A 26,892-nucleotide genomic window follows, 5' to 3' on the forward strand; every position below is an offset into this window, starting at 1 on the left:
TACACCACAGCTCACAGCAACACCAGATCCTTAAATCACTGAGCAAGGCCATGGATCCAACCCGCAACCTCATAGTTCCTAGTCGGATTCGTTTCCACTGCGCCATGACGCGAAGTCCTCATTTTTATTTTTATTTTTAGTAGCTGTTAAATTAGTCCCTTTTGAGAACTTACCAGAGTTTATTTAATCACTTCCCTACTGATAAACACTTGTGGCTTCCATCTTTTGCTCTGTAGGACAGGGACTTTCGTGTTGAATCCTCCAAAGTCGTGAAGTCTTTCTGCATGTAGCTAACTGTAAATAAACAATCATAGAGAGAATGAGTGGTGAATTGACCTGCATTAATTAGCTAAGGAGGGTGGTAGAAAGGGAGCCCAAGGCCAGAGGGCGTTGCTGCGCGGAGGTCTCAGCAGGTGGCGCTGCAGGCGGCGCACGCGCCTGGCCCGGCGGGCCCCGCCGCTCTTGCCGTGTGTGCCTACAGCGGCGCCGGGACGCGCGTTGGGGGTAGGGCGAGTCATATGACCTGCTCTGCTTCCTGGCTTCTGCCGTCGCCGCCCGCCTGTGTCCGCCAGCGTCGCGCCGGGGCCCCGAGGAGCCGTTGCGAGGGGTCCGGGCCAAGGCCCGCTCGTGTGGAGGTCGTCGCCGCAGCTGCCCACCCGATTGCCCATCAGTCTTCCCTCCCGACCGCCATCATGCTGGCGCTGATCTCCCGCCTGCTGGACTGGTTCCGCTCGCTCTTTTGGAAGGAGGAGATGGAGCTGACGCTCGTGGGGCTGCAGTATTCGGGCAAGACCACTTTCGTCAATGTCATCGCGGTGAGTGCTCTTGCTAACCGGCCCGGGGCGCAGAAGCCCGCGAGTCCGCTCGGCAGCCGCCCAAGGGCCTGTCCTGGGGGTCCCCTCCGCGCGGCGGAGCTCTAGGTAATGTGGGGCGGCGGGGGGGTGGGGTGCGGTGCAGCGCACGCCGTGCCTGTCACCTCCCCGAGGACCAGGATTTAGAGTTTCCCGCGTGTTGGTAGCTGAAGTGGAGTGTTGGGGTCGGCAGCTGAAGGGTTAATTCCATTTGGTCATCTTCGAAGCGCCGCGTCTTCATCGGCGCCTGGGCTTGGAAAAGTTAGAATTGGACTTGTATTTAAGGCGCTTTGGGGGATGGGGGTTTCCTTGGGGTTTGGTCTGTAGAGGCGGCGGAAGGGTTAACTCCAGCTTGTCACTTTCCCGAAGGGTGGGATGTGGCGAGTTTCGCTGTTCCTTGAGAAGGCATGCATACAAATTGAGATCCTTTCTCAACTAGCCACTCGGGACGAGGAGCCCCATTGTGAGGAACGCGCGGGACCAGTGTGGGCTTCTTCCTGAATTCTGTGGGCAGCCCGTCCCCTGTAATTCGGTTACTGGCTTTCACCGGTTCCCCTAGGGGCCAAGATCCAGTTGATTGCGCTGCGCTGGCGGGTGGAAGCTGGGGAGAGACAGACATTTCCCAGTGGTGGACAGCTTTTATTTTATTTATCATTTATTTCTAAATTGAAGTACAGTTGACTTACAAGTGTACAGCTTTTATTAAATCAAGGAGTTGGGGGAATCTCTGCTTTTCTAGAGTTCTCATGTACGGGATAAGACGGATCTGCAGGCAGCGTAAAGTTAACTACTTTGAAAAAGAGGAGTTGGTGTTTTGTGATGGTGCTTCTTAACTGAAGAGAGAGAAAGGGACTGGATGGGAACAGAGTTTATTCGACGCCCAGGGAATGGGTATCTGGGAGGGGAAATTGCCCTGCGAACCTCTATACTATGTGGTGTTTGTTCAGCAGTGGTTGAGGGGAAAGAGGATGATTAAATTTTGCCTGTTTGGTTGACTGGGGAAGGAATAAGCGCGACAGAGTCTCCCCAATCTTTATTTAGAGCCCAGGAGTTCCTGTGACTCAGTCTTCGCTGATAGGGGCTTGTGCTTGTCTGGGATGAACTTTAGAGCCATTCCAAAGAGAGATGGCAGTAGTTCCTCCACCCTTTAGATGATGGGTGCAATCCTTATTTAATAGGAGACTAGCTGTCCAACTGGTTTGGTTACAGGAATGATTCAAATATACCTCCGTTGTTGGAGAACACACCAGCTTGTGTAACTTGTGATCTTAGTCCTTGCAGTTTTAGAGCAACAGGAATGAATAAGACTTGGAGAGATAGAGATTAGCAGAAATACAAACTTCCTTTGAGGAATGTTGCATATAAAAATAAAAACATAAAGAACATTTGCTACTTGTTTGGCTCTTTTTGGTGGGGGTATCTTGAGGTGACTTTCTTTTTAACAGGTCAAGAAAAATGGAATGTGTATTTGATACCACTAAAATTAATAACGAAAAACTTCGGGCTAAGTGTCCATATTCGAACTTTTATGTGATATAGAAAAGATCAGCTTCAATGCAGTTGAGCTCATTTAGCTGTAAATTTTCTGATAGTCCTTTGAGATAAGAATTGGTATCTCCTTGAAATCCTGTCTTTTTGACAAGACTGAAGTAATTTGTAGTGTAGATAGGTGTATTACAATTGCATTTGTTACAGAGAAGTAGTTGTGCTTGGGAAACCTAAAGTTTAGTAAATCTTTAGGAAAGTTAGAAAAAGTTGGTAGCATACCTTCCCTGCTGATGTATTTAGTAGACATTGTAGCTTATTGTAATGAGCATGACCTTTGAAGTAAAACAATCCTGGGTCCACATTCTGGCTTTGCCACTTAGCAGCATTGTATCCTCTTTCAGTCCTGCTTTCTCATCTATTAAAAGGAGATAATAATAGGTTTCTTACAGAGTTGCTGTGAGTACTTGAAGTGACAGATTTAAATGACTAGCATCATGCCTGCTCATAGAAGGGGCTAGGTAAATGGTAATGCTATTGTTATTTGTAGTGGTTACACTCGTTTAATGCAGGAACAATATTTTGGAAAATATTCAGAAGGGAATTAGCTGTGGTCATGTCCTTCTTTGAATTTGTGTATGTATACCAGATGTGGACTGCCATGGGGCTTCGTAGATTGTGGCAAATAATTACTTCATGTCTTCCTCCTCCCCCCTTTATTGCTTTAGATTATTTTAACAACATCTGGAACTCAAAGGGAGCTATTATTTTAACGTTAGTGTAGTCTTTTTGAATGATGATGAGGGTAGGTTCTGTTAAAAAAAGTTGGGGCTGTAATTGCTTGTGGGCTTTAGGATGCTGAAAAAGATCTCTAAATTTCATACCTTTTTTTTTTTTAAACCTCAGACTTTAATCTGTGATTCTTATGGAATATATGGATGGTGAGGAAAAAGTAATTAAAGTTTACAGAGATTTAGATAGAAACAATGTGTCCAAGGTAGTAAATTTATCATTATCTTAAAAAAAATTACTGCACCATTCTTTGTTTAAAGTGTTTGTTTAAACTCAGAAATTCAGACATGTTGAACACATTGTGTCCCTTAGAAAATTGGCCATTTATTTCTCAAATTCAACAAGTGACTTCCCGGATGTAAAAAGCTTCAAATGAAGCCAGGTTTTTAGATAAAAATCAACTTTTTTTTTTTGGTAAACATCAAATTAAAATGTGGCTATGTTTTTCTGACTTTAAAGTTAAGAAAACTTTAATGTCATTTACTCAAAAGGTTTGCAAAGCTGAATTATTTATATATAGTGTTTGGTCCAGTCTGAAATTAGACAGTTTGTTTACAGAGTTTCAGTCTTAAAATTCATATGCTTAATGTGCTTATGGTTTAAAACCTGAAATGATACTTCATGTTCAGGTTTTAAAGGACCTTGATAGCAAGTGCATCTTAAGCATATTGACTAACATTTGGAAACTCTGCACACACACACTGTTTGTGTATATGTGTGTGTATATTTGAGGATGTGAATTAGAGGAAAGTATGATAATACTGTACATAGAGACACTTAACATACATAGATTTGAACATTAAAAAAACACTTCTAGTTTAAAATTTTTTTTGTTAGTGTTAGGGAATGAAATACTGCAATTGCTAAGTATTATGACTTATTGCATAATAAATCATGTGTCTTGTGCGTGTAATGTATGTTGAGTAATCTTTATTTTTAACTGAGACTCTTTGATGGATTATAGGATAGTTAGGAAGAAATGTTTAATATGATTTACCAAAATGTTATTGAAGAGTTAGTAGAAATCTTAATTATAGTCTGATTTTACCCTCATTTTATAGATGTAGTTAAGCAGTCTAGAAAGGTTAAGTGGATTCCTAAGGCTAATCTGTAGCAGAGATAAAATTAGAACCCGGGGCCAGTGCACTTTCTACTTTTCTTATCTGCCTCTGTAGATCTCCTTGAAGTTAGAACCATAGAACTGTGAATTGGGAAATCTTAATCCTTCCAATATCTGCTTTGAACATAATTATACTCCTCTTAAGAACTTGTATAGTGTTTTAGAGTTCCCTTGAGTCACAATGGGTTAAGGATCTGGCATTGTCACTGTAGTGACCTGAGCCACTGCTATGGTGTGGGCTTTAGTGCCTAGCTTGGGAACTTCCACGTGCCGCAGTTTCTGCCAAAAAAAAAGGACCTTGATAGTAAGTGCATCTTAAGCATATTGACTAACATTTGGAAACTCTACACACACAGTGGTTTGTGTATATATGTGTGTATATTTGAGGATGTGAATTAGAGGAAAGTATGATAATCTGTTGGAAGTAGGAAAGTGGAATATTATACTTCTTTGGACATTTAAATAACAGGCTAACAGGCATTGTTGGGTTATGGAACTATGTTTAATATCTTTAAACAAATAATTCTGTGATCAAAGTGCATATTACTGAATCACTTTGGGGTCAGAATGGCAAATATAGTTTTTAAAGAAAACATGCTTTAGCTCAACTCCAAAGTCTACCAGTTCTGAAACTTTACTATAGAAACTAGCCTTCCAGTGAGGCCATCTTCAGATCCAGATGCAGAGTTGTAGAACAGGACGCATCCTGCCATGGAGCATTTGTTCTAAGTTCTTTACCCCCATCCCCTCTCCTATTATTTTTTCCACGCAGGCCTAGAATCTCAAAGCAAAGTGCTCTCATTAAGAAGCTGTTAAGAGGGCAATAATGCATTTAAAATGACTAACTTAGAGGGTATTTCACAACTTAAAGCTCTTACCAAGTTTCTCTAAGATAAAATGGAAATTGTCACCCATCAGGGACACAAGATGTCTTGTACCTGTAAAAATAATTTTTGGAAGATCTTTTTTCCTGATTATCAAAATAGTACAGGGACATTAGTAGAATTTGAAAAGAGTGCTATGAAATAGAAGAAACTACTTATTGTTTCCACTATCTAGAGTTTACTATCCAGTAGTTAACTGTCAGCATTTCAAAGTATTGCATTTTATTTTTTTTAAATGTATACATCCAAGTGCCTTTTTAAAAAGTTTTGAGGTACTCTTTATAATATTTGTATCCTAGTTTGTTTTTAGATTATAGTGTATGAAATTTTCTGTGTCTGAAGCCATCTTTAATGCCTTCATAATTTATTCTCTTATGGCATATCTTGTGGATATACCATAATACGTTTGATCATTTCCTCATTTTGGGGCATTTGAATGGTTTCCAAGGTTTTGCTGTTGTACATCAATTTGATCTGCATTTCCTGAGGATGGGTTCTAGAGTTGGCATCACTGGGTCAAGAGTGTGAACATATTTCTTGTCAAATGGCCAGGTTGCTTTCCAGAAAGTATACACTCCTACTGAGAAGGTCTTCTGAACAGATTTTATATACTGTATAAAGTTAGGCTTCAGTTAAGCACTTTGTCCTTTGGTATATTTTAGGGCATATTTAGTTTTGTCGGTGAGATAAAGTTAACTTGCAGTATTTGAAAACTGTCCTATTAGATAATTGCTGTTTCTGTGTTTCATGCTTTAAGAAGTACCTATTTATGCTTCATCAGCTGCCAAGACTGAAACTATAGAGAACATAATTCCTTTTTTAATTTTCTTTTTTATTGAACTTTGCTGGCAAGTCATATAAATACAGCTCATCCCCTTGAGCTACCACAATCTAATTTGCTTTAAACTTATGGTGGATTGCATTAAGAGTTTGTATTCCAGAATTTTGGCATATTTTTATGCAGTCCTTACCTATTCATGCCCTAGTGTAGTGGGATGCTGCTCTTTTGGGGAAGGGATGGGCATGTGGTGTTAAAAACATTCTTTTCTGAAAATCATGGACTTGGAGAAAAGACTTGTGGCTGCCTGATGGGAGGGGGAGGGAGTGGGAGGGATCGGGAGCTTGGGCTTATCAGATACAATTTAGAATAGATTTACAAGAAGATCCTGCTGAATAGCATTGAGAACTTTGTCTAGATACTCATGTTGCAACAGAGCAAAGGGTGGGGAAAAAAAATGTAATTGTAGTGTATACATGTAAGGATAACTTGATCCCCTTGCTGTACAGTGGGAAAATAAAAACAAACAAACAAACAAACAAAAAAAACAAACCAAAAAAAACCATTCTCTTCTGAGTTCCTGCTGTAGTGCAATGGGATCAGCCACATCTCTACAGTACCAGGATGGAGGTTCGATCCCTGGCCCAGCACAGTGGGTTAAAGGATCCGGCATTGCTGCAGCTGCATTGTAGGTTGCAGCTGTGTCTTGGATCTGTTGCCTGGCCCAGCAACTCCATATGCTGAGGGAAGGCCAAAAAAGAAAACAAAATATTTTATAAACCGGAATCTAAGAAAGTTTTCCAGATAAATCACTTGGTGAAACTACAGCATATGAATATTTTAAATTCATAACTTGAGTATCATTTATGCTTGTAAAAATTGATTCATGTCCTTTGAGGTCACATGTGAAAAAAAAAAGGAAAACATTTTAACCTATTTGCTGAATAGGTCAAAATGAAATGATAATTTAAGGCATTTAGTTTTTCTGAGATGTGACAAACCAAAATTGAAATCTCTAATGGAGTAATTTGAGTAAATTTCTTTCTTCAAGTCAAAACCACAAGTCTTACAGTCTATTGTGCTATTTTTTTAAGGTTATACTGTTTCCTAAATTAGATATTAGATCTTGTATTTGGATCTGATTTCATAGTTTTCCCAATTTTATATAGTAGAGTAACTTTCTTATTTTGTATCCTGAAAGGAACTTTTTAAAATTAAAAACATTAACAAAGTTTTAGGAGTTCCTATTTGGCGCATCGGAAATGAATCTGACTAGGAACCATGAGGTCACAGGTTTTAGATCTCTGGCCTTGCTTAGTGGGTTGAGGATCTGATGTTGCCGTGAACTGTGGTGGAGGTCACAGATGCGCCTCGGATCCTGCGTTGCTGTGGCTGTGGCCTAGGCTGGCAGCTGTAGCTCCAATTTGACCCCTAGCCTGGGAACCTCCCATATGCCGCAGGAGCGGCCCAAGAAATGGCAAAAAGACCAAAAAAAAAAAAAAAAAATTATAATACTGGCAAAATAATTTTAGGATTCAGGTATCTTAAGTAGTGATACTTCTCTTGAAAATTGAAGACTTTATTCCTAAACTGGGTTAGAAAAGTAATCATTTGTTGTGTTTTTTTTTTTTAAACTTGAATGATGATTGATAAAATGATTTAAAAAATGTCTTCTGTACCAGTTTATTTGATCACAATTACTTAAACATCTACCAAAATAGTGTTCCTGGACGAATATTTTGAGGCTAAATTTGTTGTCATGTGAATGTAGTGTGCTCGAGCTTACTACACTAAGTGAAGTGGCTAGATGAGTTAAAATGGTGTGGAGGTTAGGAGTTGAGAGTCAGACAGTTTAGGTTCAGATCCTGACTCTTCCATCTGTGTTTTTTTTGTCAAGTTATTTAATCCCTCAGTATCTACTTCATTACTTGTTAAAATGGCAATATAGTAGTTTCTGCTTCATAGAGTTGTTATGTGTTAATACTTATAAAACGTTTTGAATAGTGATCAAAATAAGGCTTGTTAGCTGCTAGATTATTATAATGTGATCTTCTTGAGGGCAAGGAGTTTTTTCTGTTTTGTTCACTAATGTATGCCAAATGCCTTAAAGAGTGTCTGGCACACCCTAGGTGCTTAAATATATTTTCCAATGGACAAATGTTATATTTAAAATATAAAGTTAAGAACAAATGTCTTTAGGAACCCATATTAGTGTTTTAGTATGCAAAGTGAAGCATAATGTTAAGAATGAGAGTACTAGAGTCTGACAGATTTGGATTTGAACGTTGACTTGGCCGTGTATCACTTATGTTGGCATATGTTTCATTTTTTCTTCTGTTTAATGTAGATGGTCAAAGCGCTGCCTCATGGAGTAGTTGTCAGAAGTAAATGAATGCATGCAAAGTGCTTAGCACTGTGCCTGGCACATAGAGAGTGCTTAATAAATGGCAACTTAGGTATCAGGAATAAGGTTAGATGTAATAATAAGCCTTTATGTTCACTTACCATTTAGATGTGTCTTGATTGTATTTAAATATTAGTAGCTTTTGTTTAGGAAGTAAGCTTTTGTTTAATTATTGGAACATTTTTGAATATGAATTTTATTGCATTGAATTTTTTTGATAGCTAAGATGATGGAAAAAAATGTTTTAGCTTCCTGGATAGGCTAGTGATTTTGATGAACCTACTTATATAATTCTTCATTTTAGTAGATGAAGTTAGATCTCTAAATACTTCTTCCTAGGAATTCCCATTGTGGCTCAGTGGAAATGAATTTTGCTAGTATCCATGAGGACGCAGGTTCGATCCCTGACCTTGCTCAGTGGGTAAAGGATCTGGTGTTGCTGTGAACTGTGGTGTAGGTTGCAGATGTGACTTGGATCTGGTGTTGCTGTGGCTGTGGTGTAGGCCGGCAGCTATAGCCTTCACCCCTAGCCTGCGGACCTCCATATGCTATGGGTGCAGCCTAAAAAAAAAAAAAAAAAGACACACACACACATATACACGCAAACACACACACTTCTTCTTGGAGTGTGTGTGTGTATCTATATTTGCAGTATTTGTTGTAGAAACAGTTCTGAACAAGGGATTGTAAACATGAGTCGTTCTTTTGCTTGTCCCACCACTGACTAATGGCAAGATTATGGGCAAGTCATTTAATTGCTCTGTTCATCAGTTTTGATGCTTATGAAGAATGAATAAACACTGAGAACCTTATTGTTTGAGAGTGAGTGGTGCTTTCTTGTACCAGGAATTAGAACTCTTACTCATAGACCAAACAATAAAATAAAAGTCTAAGGTCTCCAATATAAGATGCTAGTTATAAAATCCCAGCCTCTTGCCAGAAGAAAACCTGAGATGGTTTGCAGTTTTATGGTATTATATTTATGGTTTGCAGTTTTATGGAAGAAAGGTAGACTGTTCCCAACAGGAAGAGTGGCCCTTTTGAGTGGTTCTTGCCCTCTAGAAATTAAGTATCCCATACAAGTATATGCTTAAATTAAAATTCTGAACTTGGATAAGCCCATAATATTGCTGTTTGCATGTATTTGTCATAAGTTTTTAACTCGGATTTAAGATTCAAGTGGGTTTTAATCACTGCTGACAGCTGTAAATTTGCAGGCCCCAATAGGCAATATGTTGAGTCTGTGTTGGCCAGTTCTAGATGAGAGGTAGGCTTTGTAGACTGCATGCACACTGGGTCAGAAAGGGCTTTTGTCACAAAGAGTTTCCTCTCAAGGTGGCTTAAGGTCTGTTTTAGACACTGATCACTAGGTTTATTATTTCTTTTTTCTTGAAAGCTCATTTTGTCTGGAGAATACTTGATTGCGCAATGTAGGTTTTATCATTTCTGCACATTCTTATCAGAGGAAAAACTAGGAAATGGGGGAAACTCACTTTTTTCCCCCTCCAAAATCTACCGCTTTCACTCCACTAGCTTTTGGTTTCCTTACTTTGATTTTACTATTTCTGAATTTAAAAACTGAAAATAATTTGTTTTTTAAAAAAATGCAAAATCCACATTGCTTAAAAAATAGGATACATAGCAATAATTTGAAATAGAGCCAGACTTTACTTAAAAGCTAACATATTATATAACTGCCTCAAAAACACAAGAGAATATATTTGCAATCTTTGATCGGGCAAGGATTTATTAGATAGAACACAAAAGACACAAACCATTTTCTAAAAAATAAACAACTTCTGGAGTTCCCATCATGGCTCAGCAGTTAACAAACCTGACTAGCATCGCTGAGGACACGGGTTCAATCCCTGGCCTCGCTCAGTGGGTTAAGGATCTGGCATTGCCATGAGCTGTGGTGTAGATCGCAGATGCAGCTTGGATCCTGCATTGCTGTTGCTCTGGTGTAGGCTGGCGGCTACAGCTTGGATTGGACCCCTAGCCTGGGAACCTCCATATGCCATGGGAAGTGGCCCTAGAAGAGGCAAAAAGACCAAAAAAAAAAAAAAGCCCATTGAAAATGAAAAGACAAGATACAGCCTGGGAGAATCCATTTATAATGCATATATCTGACAAAAGACTTATATTTAAAATGTGTACATATATTCAACAAGAAGTCAAGAAAGCCAATAAGAAGCAGACAAAATCTTAGAAAATAAACTTCATGAAAGGAGATTTGTGTGTTCAGTAAGCACAAGATGAGTTAAATAATATCTTAAGTTATCAAGGAAATGAAAATTAAAATCATAGTGTGATGAAGCTGGAATGACCGAAGTTAATAAAAATTGGCATTATCACTTGATGGTCTAAATATGGAGTAAAGTAGAATTCTCAAACACTTCTTTGGCAAATGTAAAATGTACAAGAACTTTGGAAAATAATTCAGCAGTTTCATAAATATTTACATATACAATGAGTACTTACTGCCTAGTAGTTCCCTTCTTAAATGTTTGCCTAGAGAAATTAAACTATGGGGTTCCCGTCGTGGCTCAATGGTTAATGAATCCAACCAGTATCCATGAGGACTTGATCCTTGGCCTCTCTCAGTTGGTTAAGGATCCAGCATTGCTGTGAGCTCAGTGTGGGTCACAGACGTGGCTTGGATCCTGTGTTGCTGTGGCTGTAGTGCAGGCTGGCAGCTGCAGCTCCAATTCAACTAGCCTGGGAACCTCCATATGCTGCGGGTGAGGCCCTAAAAAAACAAAAGAGAGAAAAAAAAAGAGAGATATTAAACCATATATCCAAACAGAAACTTGAATAGGAATGGCACCACAGCTTTGTTTTGATAACCCCCAACTGGAACCAGTCCAAATGTTCAACAGGTGAAATGATAAACATGGTGAAATGTATTTGTAAAATGCAATACTATTCACTGATACTAATAGATATAATAGGAATGAATCTCAAAAACATGCAGAGTGAAAGAAATCAGTTATATAAGAATACATATTGGACAATCCTATTTTTATAAAACTGTAGAAAAGATAAATTACATATGTAATGGCCAAAAAAATCAGTGACTGCCTAAGTCAAATCTTACAAGAAGATTGTCTTGTAAGTGATACAAGAAAACCATTTGAGAGGAAGTGTTGTTTTAGATCTTGTTTGTGGTGAGGGCTACATAAATACACATCTTCATAAAAATTTATTTAGCTGTACACTGAAGATATGTTTATTATTTAAATTATACATGTAAATTATTGATTTAAGATATGTAGGTTTAAAGGGCAACAGAATGCAAATATAAGAAAATGAATCTGTTTCTTTCTAAAGTGTCAGTAACTCAGGAAAGACAGAGCTTAGCTCCTCATAGTTAAATTATATAAGAGGGTAACAGTAGGGCCTCTGCGGATTATGCTCTACTCAGTTTTTCATTACATTGCCCTCTCTCATAATTGAAATGAACTTGTACAGCACATGATAGATACCATTCCTCAAGATTAAACCAAAGTTGCAGTGGAGGTATCTCCATTAAGAGCAAGGTTGAAATGAATATATGGTATTAGGAATATGGGTCATTAACATACCAGACCGGAGGTTTTCTAGGATAAATAAGCTTCAAGACAAGGAAAGAAAGCAGAGAGCAATGAGGCCTGTGTAGATGGGAGAAGTTATGTATAGAGTTGAACATAGGAAGCAAACTGGCCCTTGCTTAGTGGTTTAGAAGCCTCTAGTGTGAGTAAAGGAGGCCAAAGGAGTCTTCATGAAAGTGAATGTGTAGGATCTTTTTTGCTGTTTTGTCATATGATGTGAAATCTAGATTAGTATGTTGTGTATAAGGGCACATACGAAGTGCTCAATAATGTTTGTTGAATGAGTTAATTGATAAAGGTGAGGGGTTATTAACAGTGTATAATGCAATTAAAATAAAATTCATTTAATATTCAAATAAAAAAATAGTGAGGCGATACAAAAATAGGAAAAAATAATCTTTAATATCATGGAGATTTAATCACTGTTAATATTAAGCTGTATGTCCATCACATTTTCCCCTATTCCTTTATGTATGTATAAATGTATGCTTTTTAAAAATTGGTATGACTGACATATAATTTAGGTTTATTAACATAATGATTCTATATTTGTATGTATTGTGAAATGATCATCACAGTAAGTCCAGTTAACATCACCACCATAGTCAACTATTTTTTTTCTTTTTTCTTTTTTTTTTTTTTTTGTCTTTTTGCCATTTCTTGGGCCGCTTCTGTGGCACATGGCGGTTCCCGGGCTAGGGGTCTAATCGGAGCTGTAGCTGCCAGCCTACGCCAGAGCAGGATCCAAGCCGAGTCTGCGACCTACACCATAGCTCACAGCAACGCCGGATCATTAACACACTGAGCAAGGGCAGGGATCAAACCCGCAACCTCATGGTTCCTAGTCGGATTCATTAACCACTGCGCCACGACGGGAACTCCTATTTTTTTTTCTTGTGATTATTACTCTCTTAGCAACTTCAAATAACTAGTACAGTATTATTAACTATAGTCACCATTCTGTACCTTTTATCTCCTGACTCAGGTATTTTATAACTGGAAGTTTGTATCTTTTGACCTCCTTTTATGTGATCTCTTGGGGTTTAAGTTGGGATTTTACTTAGGTGCTGCGTAAGCTTGTGGATAGTATTAGGCTCAGAATATGATTTTTTCTCTCATGTCAGGTTACATTACTGATGATTTTACCTTGTGGTTGAAAAGATAAAGTGATCCTCAGCCCTCCTATCTCTGAGTAAGGCTGTTGGATGTCTGCCTAGAGACTCAGTGCAGTCTGTTGTGGATTTATAGTGCTCACAGACAGCAGTTCATCTTGGATGTGGACATCACCATAAAACAAGACAGGAAATGGCTCTACCACTTACACTGTGTCCATCTTAAGCATAGTTAACACAAAGAATATTCCTAGACCTTATTGTTTCCTAATCATCCTTTTCCTCTTTCTCTGTAACACAGGGCATCAGTAGAAATATTTTCATTTATTTAGTTAATGAAACAGTTGATTTTTTGAAGTGCTTTCACACACAATGGATTATATTATTATTTTTTTGGCTTCCTTGTTAAGTAGATACAAAAATAAAGTTTTTGAGTTCCTACTCTGGCACAGTGGCTTAAGAATCCAACTGTGGGGAGTTCCCATTGTGCCTCAGTGGGTTAAAAACTCGAGTAGTATCCATGAGGATATGGGTTCAATCCCTGGACTTGATCCAGTGTTGCTGTAAGCTGCAGATGCAGCTCAGATTCTGCATTGCTATGGCTGTGGTGTAAGCTGGCAACTGTAGCTCTGATTCGACCCCTGCCCTGGGAACTTATATTCACCACAGGTGCTGCCATAAAAAGAAAAAAAAAAATCTTAACTGCAGCAGCTTGAGTCTCTGTGAATGTATGGGTTTGATTCCTGGCCCATCGCAGTGGGTTAAAGGATCTGGAGTTGCCACAGTTGTGGCATAGGTTGCAGCTGTGGCTCGGATTCAGTCCCTGGCTCAGGAACTTCCATATGCTGGTGGTGTGGCCATAAAATAAAGATATTTAAAAAAAAAGTTTCAAGTGACACAGTTTTTAGATGGGTCTGGAATACAACTCCAACTCTCAGCCCGAATGTTCTAATTCCATAAAAAAGGTGAGCTATGGCGAATCCATGTTTACAGACAAACTCTTTGGGATCTTGCTTTCCTGCCTGATAAATACAGCTCTTTCAAGTTCTGCAACTGAAACTTGTTTGGAAACTGGACATAACTGTGTGATGTTCCATATGCGGTTTTAGTTTTCATTGGCTGTTTGTCGCCAAATGCTTTGAGTCTGCTTTTGTGGTTGTTTATTTTATTTTATTTTATTTTATTTATTTATTTTGTCATTTTGCCTTTTCTAGGGCCACACCCGAGGCTTATGGAGGTTCCCAGGCTAGGGGTCTAATCAGAGCTGTAGCCACCAGCCTATGCCAGAGCGACAGCAGTGTGGGATCAGAGCTGAGTCTGCGACCTACACCACAGGGCACCAGCAACACCGGATCCTTATCCCACCGAGCAAGGCCAGGGATCCATCGAACCTGAAACCTCATGGTTCCTAGTTGGATTCGTTAGCCACTGAGCCATGACAGGAACTCCTTTTGTGGTTGTTTAAATAGTCCCTATTTTACCTTTCCGGGGAACATTTTTAAATCTTAGTTTTTTGTTTTGTTTTGTTTTCATGAGACTTTGGAGGGGGTCTTAAATTTGTCAGTGAAATTTACCAAGAATGGAGGAAGCAGGCCTTTTAAGTTAATGTTGGAATGAAAGAGAATGTGACACCCAAGATATCAAGGGTCCCCCTGCCCCCGCCTTTTGTTTTTTGCTTTTTAGGGCTGCACCTGAGGCACATGGAAGTTCCCAGGCTAGGGGTTGAATAGGAGCTGTAGCTGCTGGCCTACTCCACAGCCACAGCAACGCAGGATCCAAGACGCATCTGCAGCCCATACTGTAGCTCACTGCAGCGCCGATTCCTTACCTACTAAGCGAGAGCAGTGATTGAACCCATATCTTCACAGATACTAGTCGGGTTCCTTACCACTGAGCCACAGTGGAAACTCCGCAGTTTCTGATTCTTGATGGTTTCCCATTATTGTGAGAGAGATACTAAAATAAAAGACTGTCCTTTCTTGTAATCTGCTGTAGGTGTGCTAAGATTTTTGAAGCAACCTGTTAAAAGATTTGCTAGTCTATTTAGTTTGTCTTCCATTTTGTAAATTTGGTTGTGGTTACTAGTTTTGGCTTGGTGGAGCAGATTCTCATTGCTTTAAGTTGATATTTTACTACATATGCTAGTAGAATACTAGCATAGTATCTTATCTCCAGCCTCTTAATTGACCATTGAGGTTTTTTTTGTTGTTGCTGCTGTCGAGCAACCTAACATTGGCTTAAAGCTTTTGTACAAATGATGATACTTGCTTATTTATCAACAAACAACCCTCAAATACCTGAAGTGTATTTGAATAGAGAGTAACATTAGGGCTTTGAAGACTAGACCTGGGTTCAAATCTGTTTTGCCCCTATTTAGGTGAGTGTGTGATCTTGTGACCTTGCTGTCAGGCTTCCTTTTCTGTAAAGTGAGTCTAAGTAAAGTGAATGGTGATGTGCTGCTGTTGTTATTTTTATTGTTATTAATAGAGTAAGCCAATGACATGTATCCTAGCTAATAATAATGATGTATTCTTGATGCAATAATCACATATAACTGGGAAACATTCTTGTTACTCCAGCCTCTTCTTGTACTTTCAGTTCTCTTCTAAGCTCCCTACCCGGATGGTAGTAAGTGGGATTGTAGACAGCTACTGAATAAATAATGATGTTAGCATCTTATAAGGCACTGCAATTTGGAACCTGAGCATTGTACAGTGACTCAGTATTTCATGACTGTCCATCATGTAAGAGCTGAATTTCATCTGAAGCAGTTCTCATAACACTGACTGGGCTAAGGGAGTAACTTAGCAGTGTTTGTGTTTCTTCGTGCCCAGAGAGCCAGAAGGTGAAAAATAGCCATTGAAAGAGGATGCATTCAGACCATGGCATTTTTGTGCAGCAATTCCATTGCACTGCCAAGCTGATAAATGTTCAATCAGAGATGCCTCTACCGATATACAAATAAACAGATAGCTAAAATGTTTGATGTACTATAGTTTAAAATTTTTTTAGGGAATTAATAGCTTCAATATTTTATAAAAGTAGACAGTGTTACTAAACATTTTATAGTGGAAAAAGACAAAGCAATCCACATAGTGTTATTAGTAGAGGAGATAAGGTTGCAAATCCACAAGGCTGGAAAATGTTACAAGTATGCAGTAAAGGGCTAATACATCCTAATGTATCCTAATGACAGGTGCCACAATTTGCTTTCTCCAGAGTCTGACCTCAGAATTGTGTTTATAAACATTTTCTTGCCTCCACTACTACTGTCAAGAATGCCTAGGCTTTTTTAAAAAAAGGGAGAGAGAGAGTATGCCTAGGCTAGTTTTTAAAAGTTAAGGGGAAGATTGCTTGTTTTAGGATGTAACTGTGGAGCAGTGTTTTAGTAACTTCATTTATCTTCCAGATGGAAAAGAATACTGATAAGAGCCCATGCATATGCTGTCATCTGGCATGATATGCTCTAATTCTCATTTACATTTGGGGGATTTTTCATTCTAACATTTAAGTGTTCCAAGTAGTGGTAGAAGTCATGAGTTAAGTTCTAAACTAGGAGACAGTTTCTGGGTAACTTCTCTGTAATGTCATTGGCACTTGCTTAATTGCAGATCCAATTAACACTAATGGAAGTGATGGTTTCAACGAGCAGTGGAATATATTTCCCTGGAAGTAGAATGAGGCAGGCTCAGAAAATTGTGTAAGATGTTGTCTCCAGTTGCATTTCTTTATGGCCCAGAAAAATTTAACTTTCCTTCAAGAAATGGAGCTGAACAGGAAGCCGAAGTAGTTAATGGATGATATTGGACTTGGGAGTTCTCAGTGAGTCAGTGCAATTCCTACAAGCTGTCATGTCTAAAAAGAAATTAGGGTAATATGTGATACAAAGCTTACAGGGTTCCCAGTGGCCTTCCTAGTCATGCACTTTCAAAGGTAGTAGTGGTCATGTCATCTTCTTCCTGTACAAGATGTGATTAGCTTGTTTTCTTCACTTTGGAGATCATGCGTGGCATTTAAAAAATAATGCTCTCCTGTTGGTGCCTCATGGATAAATTCCAACAAAGATTAATCTTGTCTTTAATTCTCTATTTAGTGAATCTTGAAGCAGACATTCAGACTGCTTAAAACTGAAACATAGGTATAGTCAGAAAAGAAAAGACACCCTTAGGAAGCAGCTACTTGTGTGGAACTGTGATTGGTTGTATTCTGAAAATCACCAGTAATCTCCTGGCAGGAAGCTTGGTATTCTCCCACTTCCCTCCACACCAGCATTTGGTTGAACAGACTTGACTGTTTTGACAACCTAGACCATTGAACAGATGGTAACCCGTGATCCATCCCTTTTGCTTCTTGTTTCCGTCTTACATTTCTTTTAGGACAGTATATCAACATTTTTGAATATTGTAAACTATTTTTTGGTATCAGGGTAATTCTAGGTTCATAAAATGAAATAGGAAATATTCCTACCTCTTTTATTTTTAGGAAAGAGATTTTGTAAAGTTAGTGTTATTTCTTATTTAAATGTTTGGTAGAATTCACCAGTGCAACTATCTGGGTCTAGAGATTTCTTTTTAAGAGTATTTAAAATTAGTAATTCTGTTTCTTTAATAAATAGAGGTCTGTTAAAAAGTTTTCCTTCCTGGATAAACTTTGGTAGATAGTAGCTTTTAAGGAATTAGTCCATTTCATTGAATTTATATGCATAGAGTTCATAGTATTTCTTTATTATCCCTTTAATATCTGTGGAGCTTAGAGATATCTCTTCCTTCATTATTGATGCTGGAATTTTTGTCTCCTCTTTTTTCCTTAGTCAGTTTATTGGTTTTATTTATCCTTAGAGAATCAACTCTTGGTTCTGTTGATTTATGTCTATGGATTTTCTGTTTGGTATTAATTACTATTCTTACTATTTCTTTCTGCTTGTTTTGGATTTATTTTACTCTCTCCCTCAGTTTTATTGAGATATAATTGACATAGACACTTTGAAAGTTAAAGGTATACGGCATGACTTGGCTTTCTCATATTGTGAAATGATCATCACAGCAAGTTTAGTTAATATCCATCACCTCAGATAGATACAAAAAGAGAGGAAAATTTTTTTTCTTGTGATGAGAACTATTAGGATTTACTCTCTTAATATCTTCAAATATACTATCAATAGTATTAACTATAGTCATCATGTACATATTTGTAATTTTCCTAATTTCGTAAGTTGTAAATTTGAAATCTTTCTTTTCTAATATAAATTAGAGTCTGTAAATTTCCTTCCAAGCATTGGTTTAGGTGCCCAAATTTCGATATGTTTTTGATTTAGTTTAAAATATTTTCTATGGAGTTCCCATTCTGGCTCAGTGGTTAATGAATCTGACTAGGAACCATGAGGTTGCAGGTTCGATCCCTGGCCTTGCTCAGTGGGTTAAGGATCTGGTGTTGCCATGAGCTGTGGTGTAGGTCCCAGATGCGGCTCAGATCTGGTGTTGCTGTGGCTGTGGTGTAGGCTGGCAGCTGCAGTTCCGATTAGATCCCTAGTCTGGGAACCTCCATATGCTGCAGGTGTGGCCCTAGAAAAGACAAAAAATAAAAAAAATAAAAAATAAAATATTTTCTAGTTTTCCCTGAGACTTCCTCTTTGCTCGCATAGATTATATATAATCTAATATTTGGTTTTTTCCAGATTTTTCTGTATTAATTATTTTTGTTTAATTCTTTTGTGGTCAGAGAACATACTTTGGATGACTTGAACGTTTTAAAATTTCTTAAGTTTTGTTTCATGGCTAGAGTATGATTTTTCATGGCTAGAATATGGTTTATCTTGAATGAATGTTCCATGTTTACTTGAAAAGAATGTGTTTTCTGTTCTTTTGAGTGGAGTGTTAAGTGGAGTGTTAAGTGTAAATGTCAGTTAAACCTAGTTGATTGTTGGTAATGTTAAATTCTAGACCCATGTTGATTTTTCTTGCTATTCTATGAATTAGCATGAGAGGAATCCTGAATAACTGTGGGCTATAACTCTTTTTAGTTCCATCAATTGTAAATGTATGTTTTTTGGAGCTTTGTTTTTAGGTGCATACACATTTAGGATGTTATGTGCTTCCCACCCCCCACCCCTTTTGCTACACCTTTGGCATGTGGAAGTTTCTGGGCCAGGAATTGAACCCACAGCATAGCTGTGACCCTGGCCACATCCTTAACCCGCTGGGCCACAAGAGAACTCCTAAAGTGGGTTTCTTGAAGATAGCATATAATTGGGCATTAAAAAAAAAAAAAAAAAAACTCATTCTGACAGTCTTTTAGTTGATGTGTTTGGACTACTTTTACTGTAATTGTTGATATGTTTGAATTTAGTTCTATCATTTGTTTTTGTTTCCCTTTTTCTACTCATTTAGACCTTTTCAGTATTTTAATTTTTGAGGTTTTGACTGTTCTCTTTGTATGGCTTCTTTAGTGATTGTTCTAGGGATTACAATATACATAATTTTCTTGGTTTACTTAGAGTTAACATGTTACCACTTCATGTGGAATATAGAAACCTTACCACCATATAGGTCCTTTTGCCGTCTTCTCTTTATGTTGTACTTGTTATGTCATATTTACTTACATACATTGAAAACCATACCAGACAGTGTTGTAACCATCAGACAGTACTTTCAACCATCAAGCATTTCATAATAGTCAAGGGAAAGAGAATAGTTTATTATATTTACCCATATATTAACATTTCTATTGCTTTCCCTTAATTACCAAAGCTCCAGGTTTCCCTCTGTTTCTTTTATGGCCGAACTTTCTTTAGTATTTCTTTTAGAGCATATTTGCTGGCTACAGATTTTTTTTAGTTTTCCCTCATTTGAGAATATCTTTATTATTTTCATTCATAAAGGATGTTTTTGCTGGATATAGAATTCTAGGTTGATAGTCCTTTTTTTCCTCTGGAACTTTTGAATAGACATTTATTATTTATGATGAGAAATTCATAATCATTAAAATTATTATTCTCATGTATTATGTATCAATTCTCTCTGACTACTTTCAAGATTGTTCTTCCTTTGTCTTTGGTTTCAGCAGTTCAGTTACATATATGGGTGTAGATTTCTTTTTTTTTTTTTTGTCTTTTGTCTTTTTTTTTTTTTGAAGGCTGCACCTGCGGCACATGGAGGTTCCCAGGCTAGGGATCTAATCGGAGCTGTAGCTGCTGGCCTACACCACAGCCACAGCAACACCAGATCTGAGCCATGTCTGTGACCTACACCACAGCTCATGGCAACACCGGATCCTTAACCCACTGAGTGAGGCCAGGGATCAAACCCACAACCTGATGGTTCCTAGTCAGATTCGTTTCTGCTGTGCCATGAGGGGAACTCCCAGGTGTAGATTTCCTTGAGCTTACCCTGCTTTGGGTTTGTTAAACTTCTTGATTCTATAAATTTGTCTTTCATGAAATTTTGGACATTTTTAGTCATTCTCTTTCTTCATTATATAGTTGACATCTAACATATTTCAGGTGTGCAGCATAATGATGCAGTCAGTATTCGTATACATTGCAAAATGATTACCATAATAAGTATAGTTAATACCTGTCACTTTACATAGTTGCCAAAAAATTATTTTTCTTGAAAACTTTTTGAGAGTTACTCTTAGCAACTTTCAAATATTTAATACAGTATTATTAACTTTTATCACCATGTTGTGTATCATATTCCTGTGATTTACTTACTTCATAACTGGAAGTTTGTATCTTTTGACTCTCTTCACCCATTTCTCTTTAACTCCCATCCCCCATCTCTGGCAGCCACTGTCCTCTGTATCTATAACCTTGATTTTTTGTTGTTGTTGTTTTATTTTGTTTTTATTTTTTTATTATTTTTTTTTTAATTTTTTTGTCTTTTTGCCATTTCTTGGGCCGCTCCCGCGGCATATGGAGGTTCCCAGGCTAGGGGTCGAATCGGAGCTGTAGCCACTGGCCTACGCCAGAGCCACAGCAACTCGGGATCCGAGCCGTGTCTGCAACCTACACCACAGCTCACGGCAACGCCAGATCGCTAACCCACTGAGCAAGGGCAGGGACCGAACCCGCAACCTCATGGTTCCTAGTCGGATTCGTTAACCACTGCGCCACGACGGGAACTCCTATTTTGTTTTTAGATTCCACTTTTAAATGAGATCATTTATCTTTCTCTGATTTTTTTTTTTTTCCACTTAGCATAATACCCTTGAGGTCCATCTATGTTGTTCCAAATGGCAAGCCAATTTTTTAAGGCTTAGTAATGTTCCATTGTGTGTGTTCATATGTGTGTATCTGTCTGTTACATATTTAAAAAAATCTATTCATTCATCATTGGACACTTAGGTTTTTTCTGTATCTTGGTTGTTGTAAATAATGCTGTCCTAAATATGGGGATACATATATCTTCTTGAGTTAGAGTTTTCATTTTCTTCAGGTGAATACCCAGATTTGGAATTAATGGATCATGTGGTAGTTCTGTTTTTAATTTTTTTGAGGAACTTCTATACTGTTTTCTAAAGTGGCCATTAATGCCAGTTTATATTCCCATCAGTAGCTCATAAGGGTTTTCTTTTTTCCACATCCTTGCTGACACTTATTCTTTGTTTTTGTTTCCATAATAGCCATTCTGACTGGTGTGAGGTGGTATCTTATTGTAGTTTTGATTTGCATTTTCTTGATAATTGGTAACATTGAGCACTTTTTCATGTGCACATTGGTCATCTATATGTCTTCTTTGGGAAAATGTCTATTCTGATCTTCCCCCTATCTTTAACCAGTTGCTTTTTGGGGTAGCTGTTGAGTTGTATGAGTTCTTATATATTCTGGATATCAACCCCTTATCAGATACATGATTTGTAAACATTTTCTCCTGTTTGGTAAGTTGCTCTTTCATTTTGTTGATGGCTTCTTTTGCTGTGCAGCAGCTTTTTAGTTTGATGTAGTTCCACTTGTTTATTTATGCTTTTGTTGCTTTTGCTTTTGGTACTACATTAAAAAAAAAATCATTGCCAAGGAGTTGCTGTTGTGGCTCACTGGGTTTAAGAACCCAACTAGTATCCATGAGGATGTGCTTTGGATCCCTGGCCTTGCTCAGTGGGTTAAGGATCTGGCAATGCCCTGAGCTGTGGTGTAGGTTGCAGATGTGGCTCAGATCCCTGTTGCTGTTGCTGTGGTGTAGGCTGGCAGCTGCAGCTCCCGTTTGACCCCTGGCCGGAACTTCATATGCCTGCCGGTACAGCCCTAAAAAGCAAAAAGTGAAAAAAAAAAATCTTCGCCAAGGCCTTTGTCAAGGAGCTTACTGCCTTTGTCTTCTAGGAGTTTTATGATCAAGTATTTAAAACAATGAGTTAATTTTTTTTTTTTTTGTATAGTATAAGATAATGGTCTAGTTTCATTCTTTTATGTGTGGCTGTCCAGTTTTTCCAGTGCCATTTGTTGGAGTAACTGTCCTTTATTGTATGTTTTTAGCTGCTTTGTTGTAAATTAATTGACCATACATTTGTAGGTTTGAGTTTTCTATTCTTTTCCATTGACCTTTGTGGCTTTTTATGCTCATACTGTAATTCAGCTTTGTAATAGAGTTTGAAATCACAGAATGTGATGCCTCCAGTTTTGTTCTTTTTCTCAGGATTGCTGTGACTATGTGACAAAAGTGTAGTTCCTTTCTTTTTCTCTTAGTCTAGAATTTCAGTGACATAAATGTTAGACCTTTTTATATTGTCCTATATATCCATGAGGCTCTGTATTCCCCCTCCCCCCTGCAGTTTTTTTTCCTCTTTCTTTCAGCTTGGAATAATTTCTCTTGCTCTATCTTCAACTTCATTGAGTTTTCTTTTGTCATCCGCATTCTTCTCTTAGCCCTTCCAGTGAGGTCATTTGTTTGTTTGTTTGTTTTTAATTTTGGTTGTTGTATTTTTCAGTTCTAAGATTTCCATTTGGTTCTATTTTATGGCTTTTATTTACCTACTAAAACTTTTTTTTTTAATTTTACATCCACATCTGTGGCATATGGAAGTTCTGGTCTAGGGGTCCAGTCAGAGCTACAGCTGCAGGCCTACACCACAGCCACAGCTGCAGCTACACCAGGTCTGAGCTGCAGCTGCAACTTATGCTGCAGCTTGTGGCAATGCCAGATCCTTAATCCATTGAATGAGGCAGGGGTCAAACCCACATCTCCCTGCTGAAACTTTCTGTTCCATTCTCTTCAAGAATGTTTGCCCTTTTTGGATTATGGTTATAATAGCTAGTCTTTGATATTTCTAATATTTGGGTCATCTTGATGTTGGCATCTGTTCAATGTCTTTTTCCCTTGCTAGTTGAAATTTTCTTAATTTTTCATATATCCGGTTATTTGGGACACAGTTGAGAGGGAAGAAAAAAAAAAACAACTGAGAAATAGCATCAGATTGCTTGTGCTTTAGTTCCGATTTCCTTCTCTTAACTTTCAGAGTTCACAGCTGCCGCATGCATTCTGTCTACAGTTTTTAGTTACAGTCAGTGGAAGGGACAGGATGGAGTGTGCTTACCTAAATTTAACCAGAGCCCTGTGAACTATTTTTTAACCTCACATTTCATAGACCCTGTGTGATGGTGATGGTAGCAAATATTCAAAATGCTCTACTTATACCAGTGCCTGAAGGATTCATTGTTCTAAATGCTATGTATTTTTTAATTCACTTAATTTTTAAGCAACTCTATGAGATAGAGACTTGTTATCTTGATTTTACATTTGGGGAAAGTGAAGAATTGCAAAGTTAAGGAACATGCAAGGACATTACACAGTCAGGTGTTAAGACAGAGTAGTAAATTACCCAGTGTGACTGTCTCCAGAGTCCCAGTCATAACCACCAGGCTAACATTAATATTCACTATCTGAGAACATGAGCAAATTTCTTATACTCCCAAGCCACTGGGATTGCTTAAACTATACTCAAGTGATTATTAATGTTTCATGATTTTATTTTTCTATGATAGGCCTTATTAATTATATTCAAAAATTTTAAAGTTATTTCTCTGATTGTGGCTTTACTTCAGTAGTTCTTCCAATAGGTCATTAAAGACTAGACCTTATTTTGTTTTAAAGAGTTCAAGGAGTTCTGCTGTGGCGCAGTGGGTTAAGAATTCCAGCTGCAGTGGCTCTGGGTGCTGTGAAGGTGTGGGTTTGATCCTTAGCATGGTGCAGCAGGCTAAAGGATCTTGCGTTGCCACAGGTGCAGTATTGGTTGCAGCTGTGGCTCAGATTCAGTCCCTCATCCAGGAACTTTCATGTGCTGTTGATGTGACCATTTAAAAAAAAGATAAATAAAAATTTTAAAAAAGAAAGTTCAAAATTCATTTTATTATTTGTAGGTTACAAAGTTGTGGTTTCTGTCACACTGTTTTTTCTTAAGGCTAAAGGACTTTTGTTACATATATAACTCATTGTTTTGTAGCATTCGTTTGGTTCTAGGAATCCCCCTGTTTAAATTTAGTAATAGAGACCTATTTCAGGACTTGAAGGAAATTTTTTTTTTTTTATAATCTATACGTGAACACACAGAAGGGTATAGAGTAAAAAACAAGTCTCTCATTTTAGCTCCCTAAATACTCAGTTCTTCCCAGAAAGGAATAAACTTTTAAAGACACAAAATCACTTTTTTCTTCTAATTTTATTTATAGGTATGACATACAGCATTGTATAAGTTTAAGGTATACAGCATAATGATTTGACTTGTATACATCATGAAATGATTACCAAAGTAAGTTTTGTGAAATTCATCATCTGAGACAAAATAAGAGAAAAATTTCCTTTGGAACACTAAGGGTTTACTTTCTTTCTTTTTTTTTTTTTTGCTTTTTTGCTTTTTGTTTTCTTAGAGCCACATCCACCTCATACCGAGGTTCCCAGGCTAGGGGTCCAGTTGGAGCTATAGCTGCTGCCTATGCCACAGCCACAGCAACATCAGATCCGAACTGCCTCTGGGACCTATAGCACAGCTCATGGCAACTCCACTTAACCTGCTGAGCGAGGCCAAGGATTGAACCCAAAACCTCATGGTTCCTAGTCAGATTTGTTTCCGCTGTGCCACGACGGGAACTCCAGGATTTACTTTTTTAATAGCTTTCATATGTACCATTCAGCAGTGTTAATTATATTAATCACTTTATACATTATATCCCTAGTACTTATTTGTCTTCTAACTCTAATTTGTACTTTTGACCACTTTCATTCAACTCCCTCTTCCCCCACCCCCATCTCTGGCATCTACAAATCTGATCTCTTTTTCTGTGGGTTTGTTTGTTTTTGAAGTATAATTGACCTAACGCAGTGTTAGTTCTTGGTGCATGGTATAGTAATTTGATATTTTAGTACATTAGAAACTGATCACTACCATAATAATTATCTGTCACCATAGATATTATATTATTATTGACTATATTCCCCACTCTGTGCATTTCATCCCCATGACTCAGTTATGTAACTGAAAGTTTGTACCTCTTAATTTCCCTCACATTTTTTACTCACTCCCTCCCTCCTCCTCCCTTCTGGTAACCATTTTGTTCTCTGTACCTGTGGTTCTGTTTCTGTTTTGCTGTGTTTGTTCGCTTGTTTTTTTCAATTCCACATGTAAGTGAAATACTATGTTTGTCTTTTTCTGACTTATTTTACCTAGCATAATACCCTCCAGGTCCATCCATGTTGTCACAAATGACAAGATTTCATTCTTTTTTGTGGTTAATATTCCATTGTAGGTATGTGCATGTACACACATGCACATGCACCCTGCATCTTCTTTTTTTTCTTTTTGTCTTCTGTCCTTTTAGGGCCGCACCTGTGGCATATGGAGGTTCCCAGGCTAGGGGTCGAATCGGAGCTGTAGCTGCCAGTCTGCGTCAGAGCCACAGCAACACGGGATCTGAGCCACATCTGCGACCTACACCATAGCTCACAGCAATGCCAGATCCTTAACCCACTGAGCAAGGCCAGGGATCAAACCACAACCTCATGGTTCCTAGTCGGGTTCGTTTCCACCTCGACACGACGGGAACGCCTTTTACTTTTTTTTTTTTTTTGACCTTGCATCTTTATCCATTCATCTATTTATGGCACTTAGATTGCTTTCTTATATCAGCTATTGAATAATGCTGCAGTGAACATGGGGTGCATTTTTTTTTTGAATTAGTGTTTTTGTTTTCTTTGAAAAAATACCCATAAGTGGAATTGCTGGATTGTATAGTAGTTCAGTTTTTAATTTTTTGAGGAACCTCCATATTATTCCACATTGGGTGTACCATTTTACATTTTCACCACCAGTGCATGAGGAGGGTTCCCATTTCTCCACATCCTTGCCAACCCTTGATGTTGTTTTGATAAAAGCTACTCTGATGGTTGTTGTGAGGTGATCCCCATTGTGGTTTTGATTTGCATTCCCTGATGATTAGTGTTGTTGAGCATCTTTTCATGTGTCTGTTGGCCATTTGTATGTCGTCTTTGGAAAAATGTCTGTTCATATCCTCTGCCTGTTTTTTAATTGGGTTGTTTGGGTTTTTTTGATGTTGAGTTGAATGAATTCTCTATATGTTTGGGTGTTAAACCCTTATATTGTTGGCAGATAATCTTCTCATTCATTAGGCAGCCTGTTTGTTTTGTTGATAGTTTCGTTAGTTGTACAAAAACTTTTTAGTTTGATGTAGTCACTTTTGTTTAGTTTTGATTTTGTTTCCTTTGCCTGAGGAGACATATCCAAAAAACAAGACCGATGTCAGAATGTACTACCTTTATTTTTTTCTAGGTGTTTTATGACTTTAGTTCTGCATTTAATGTAGCAGTCTGATTTTTCCCATCACCATTTATTGAAAAAGGTGGCCTTTTCTCATTGTTTATTCTTGCCTCCT

At 38.0% G+C, this 26,892-nt stretch overlaps 1 protein-coding gene across 1 annotated transcript in view; it reads left to right on the forward strand.

Moving 5' to 3' along the window:
• Positions 1–477: 477 nt before the first annotated feature.
• The window catches only part of ARL8B (ADP ribosylation factor like GTPase 8B), a 55,992-nt gene continuing 29,577 nt past the window's right edge, over positions 478–26,892 (forward strand). Inside the window, exon 1 of the mRNA XM_047779601.1 lies at positions 478–815. Coding sequence (XP_047635557.1) covers positions 519–815 — 297 coding nt within the window. The 5' untranslated portion in view covers positions 478–518. The remainder of the gene's footprint in view (positions 816–26,892) is intronic.

This window comes from Phacochoerus africanus, chromosome 1 (genome assembly GCF_016906955.1).
Source record: "Phacochoerus africanus isolate WHEZ1 chromosome 1, ROS_Pafr_v1, whole genome shotgun sequence".
In the NCBI taxonomy this organism is placed as follows: domain Eukaryota; kingdom Metazoa; phylum Chordata; class Mammalia; order Artiodactyla; family Suidae; genus Phacochoerus; species Phacochoerus africanus.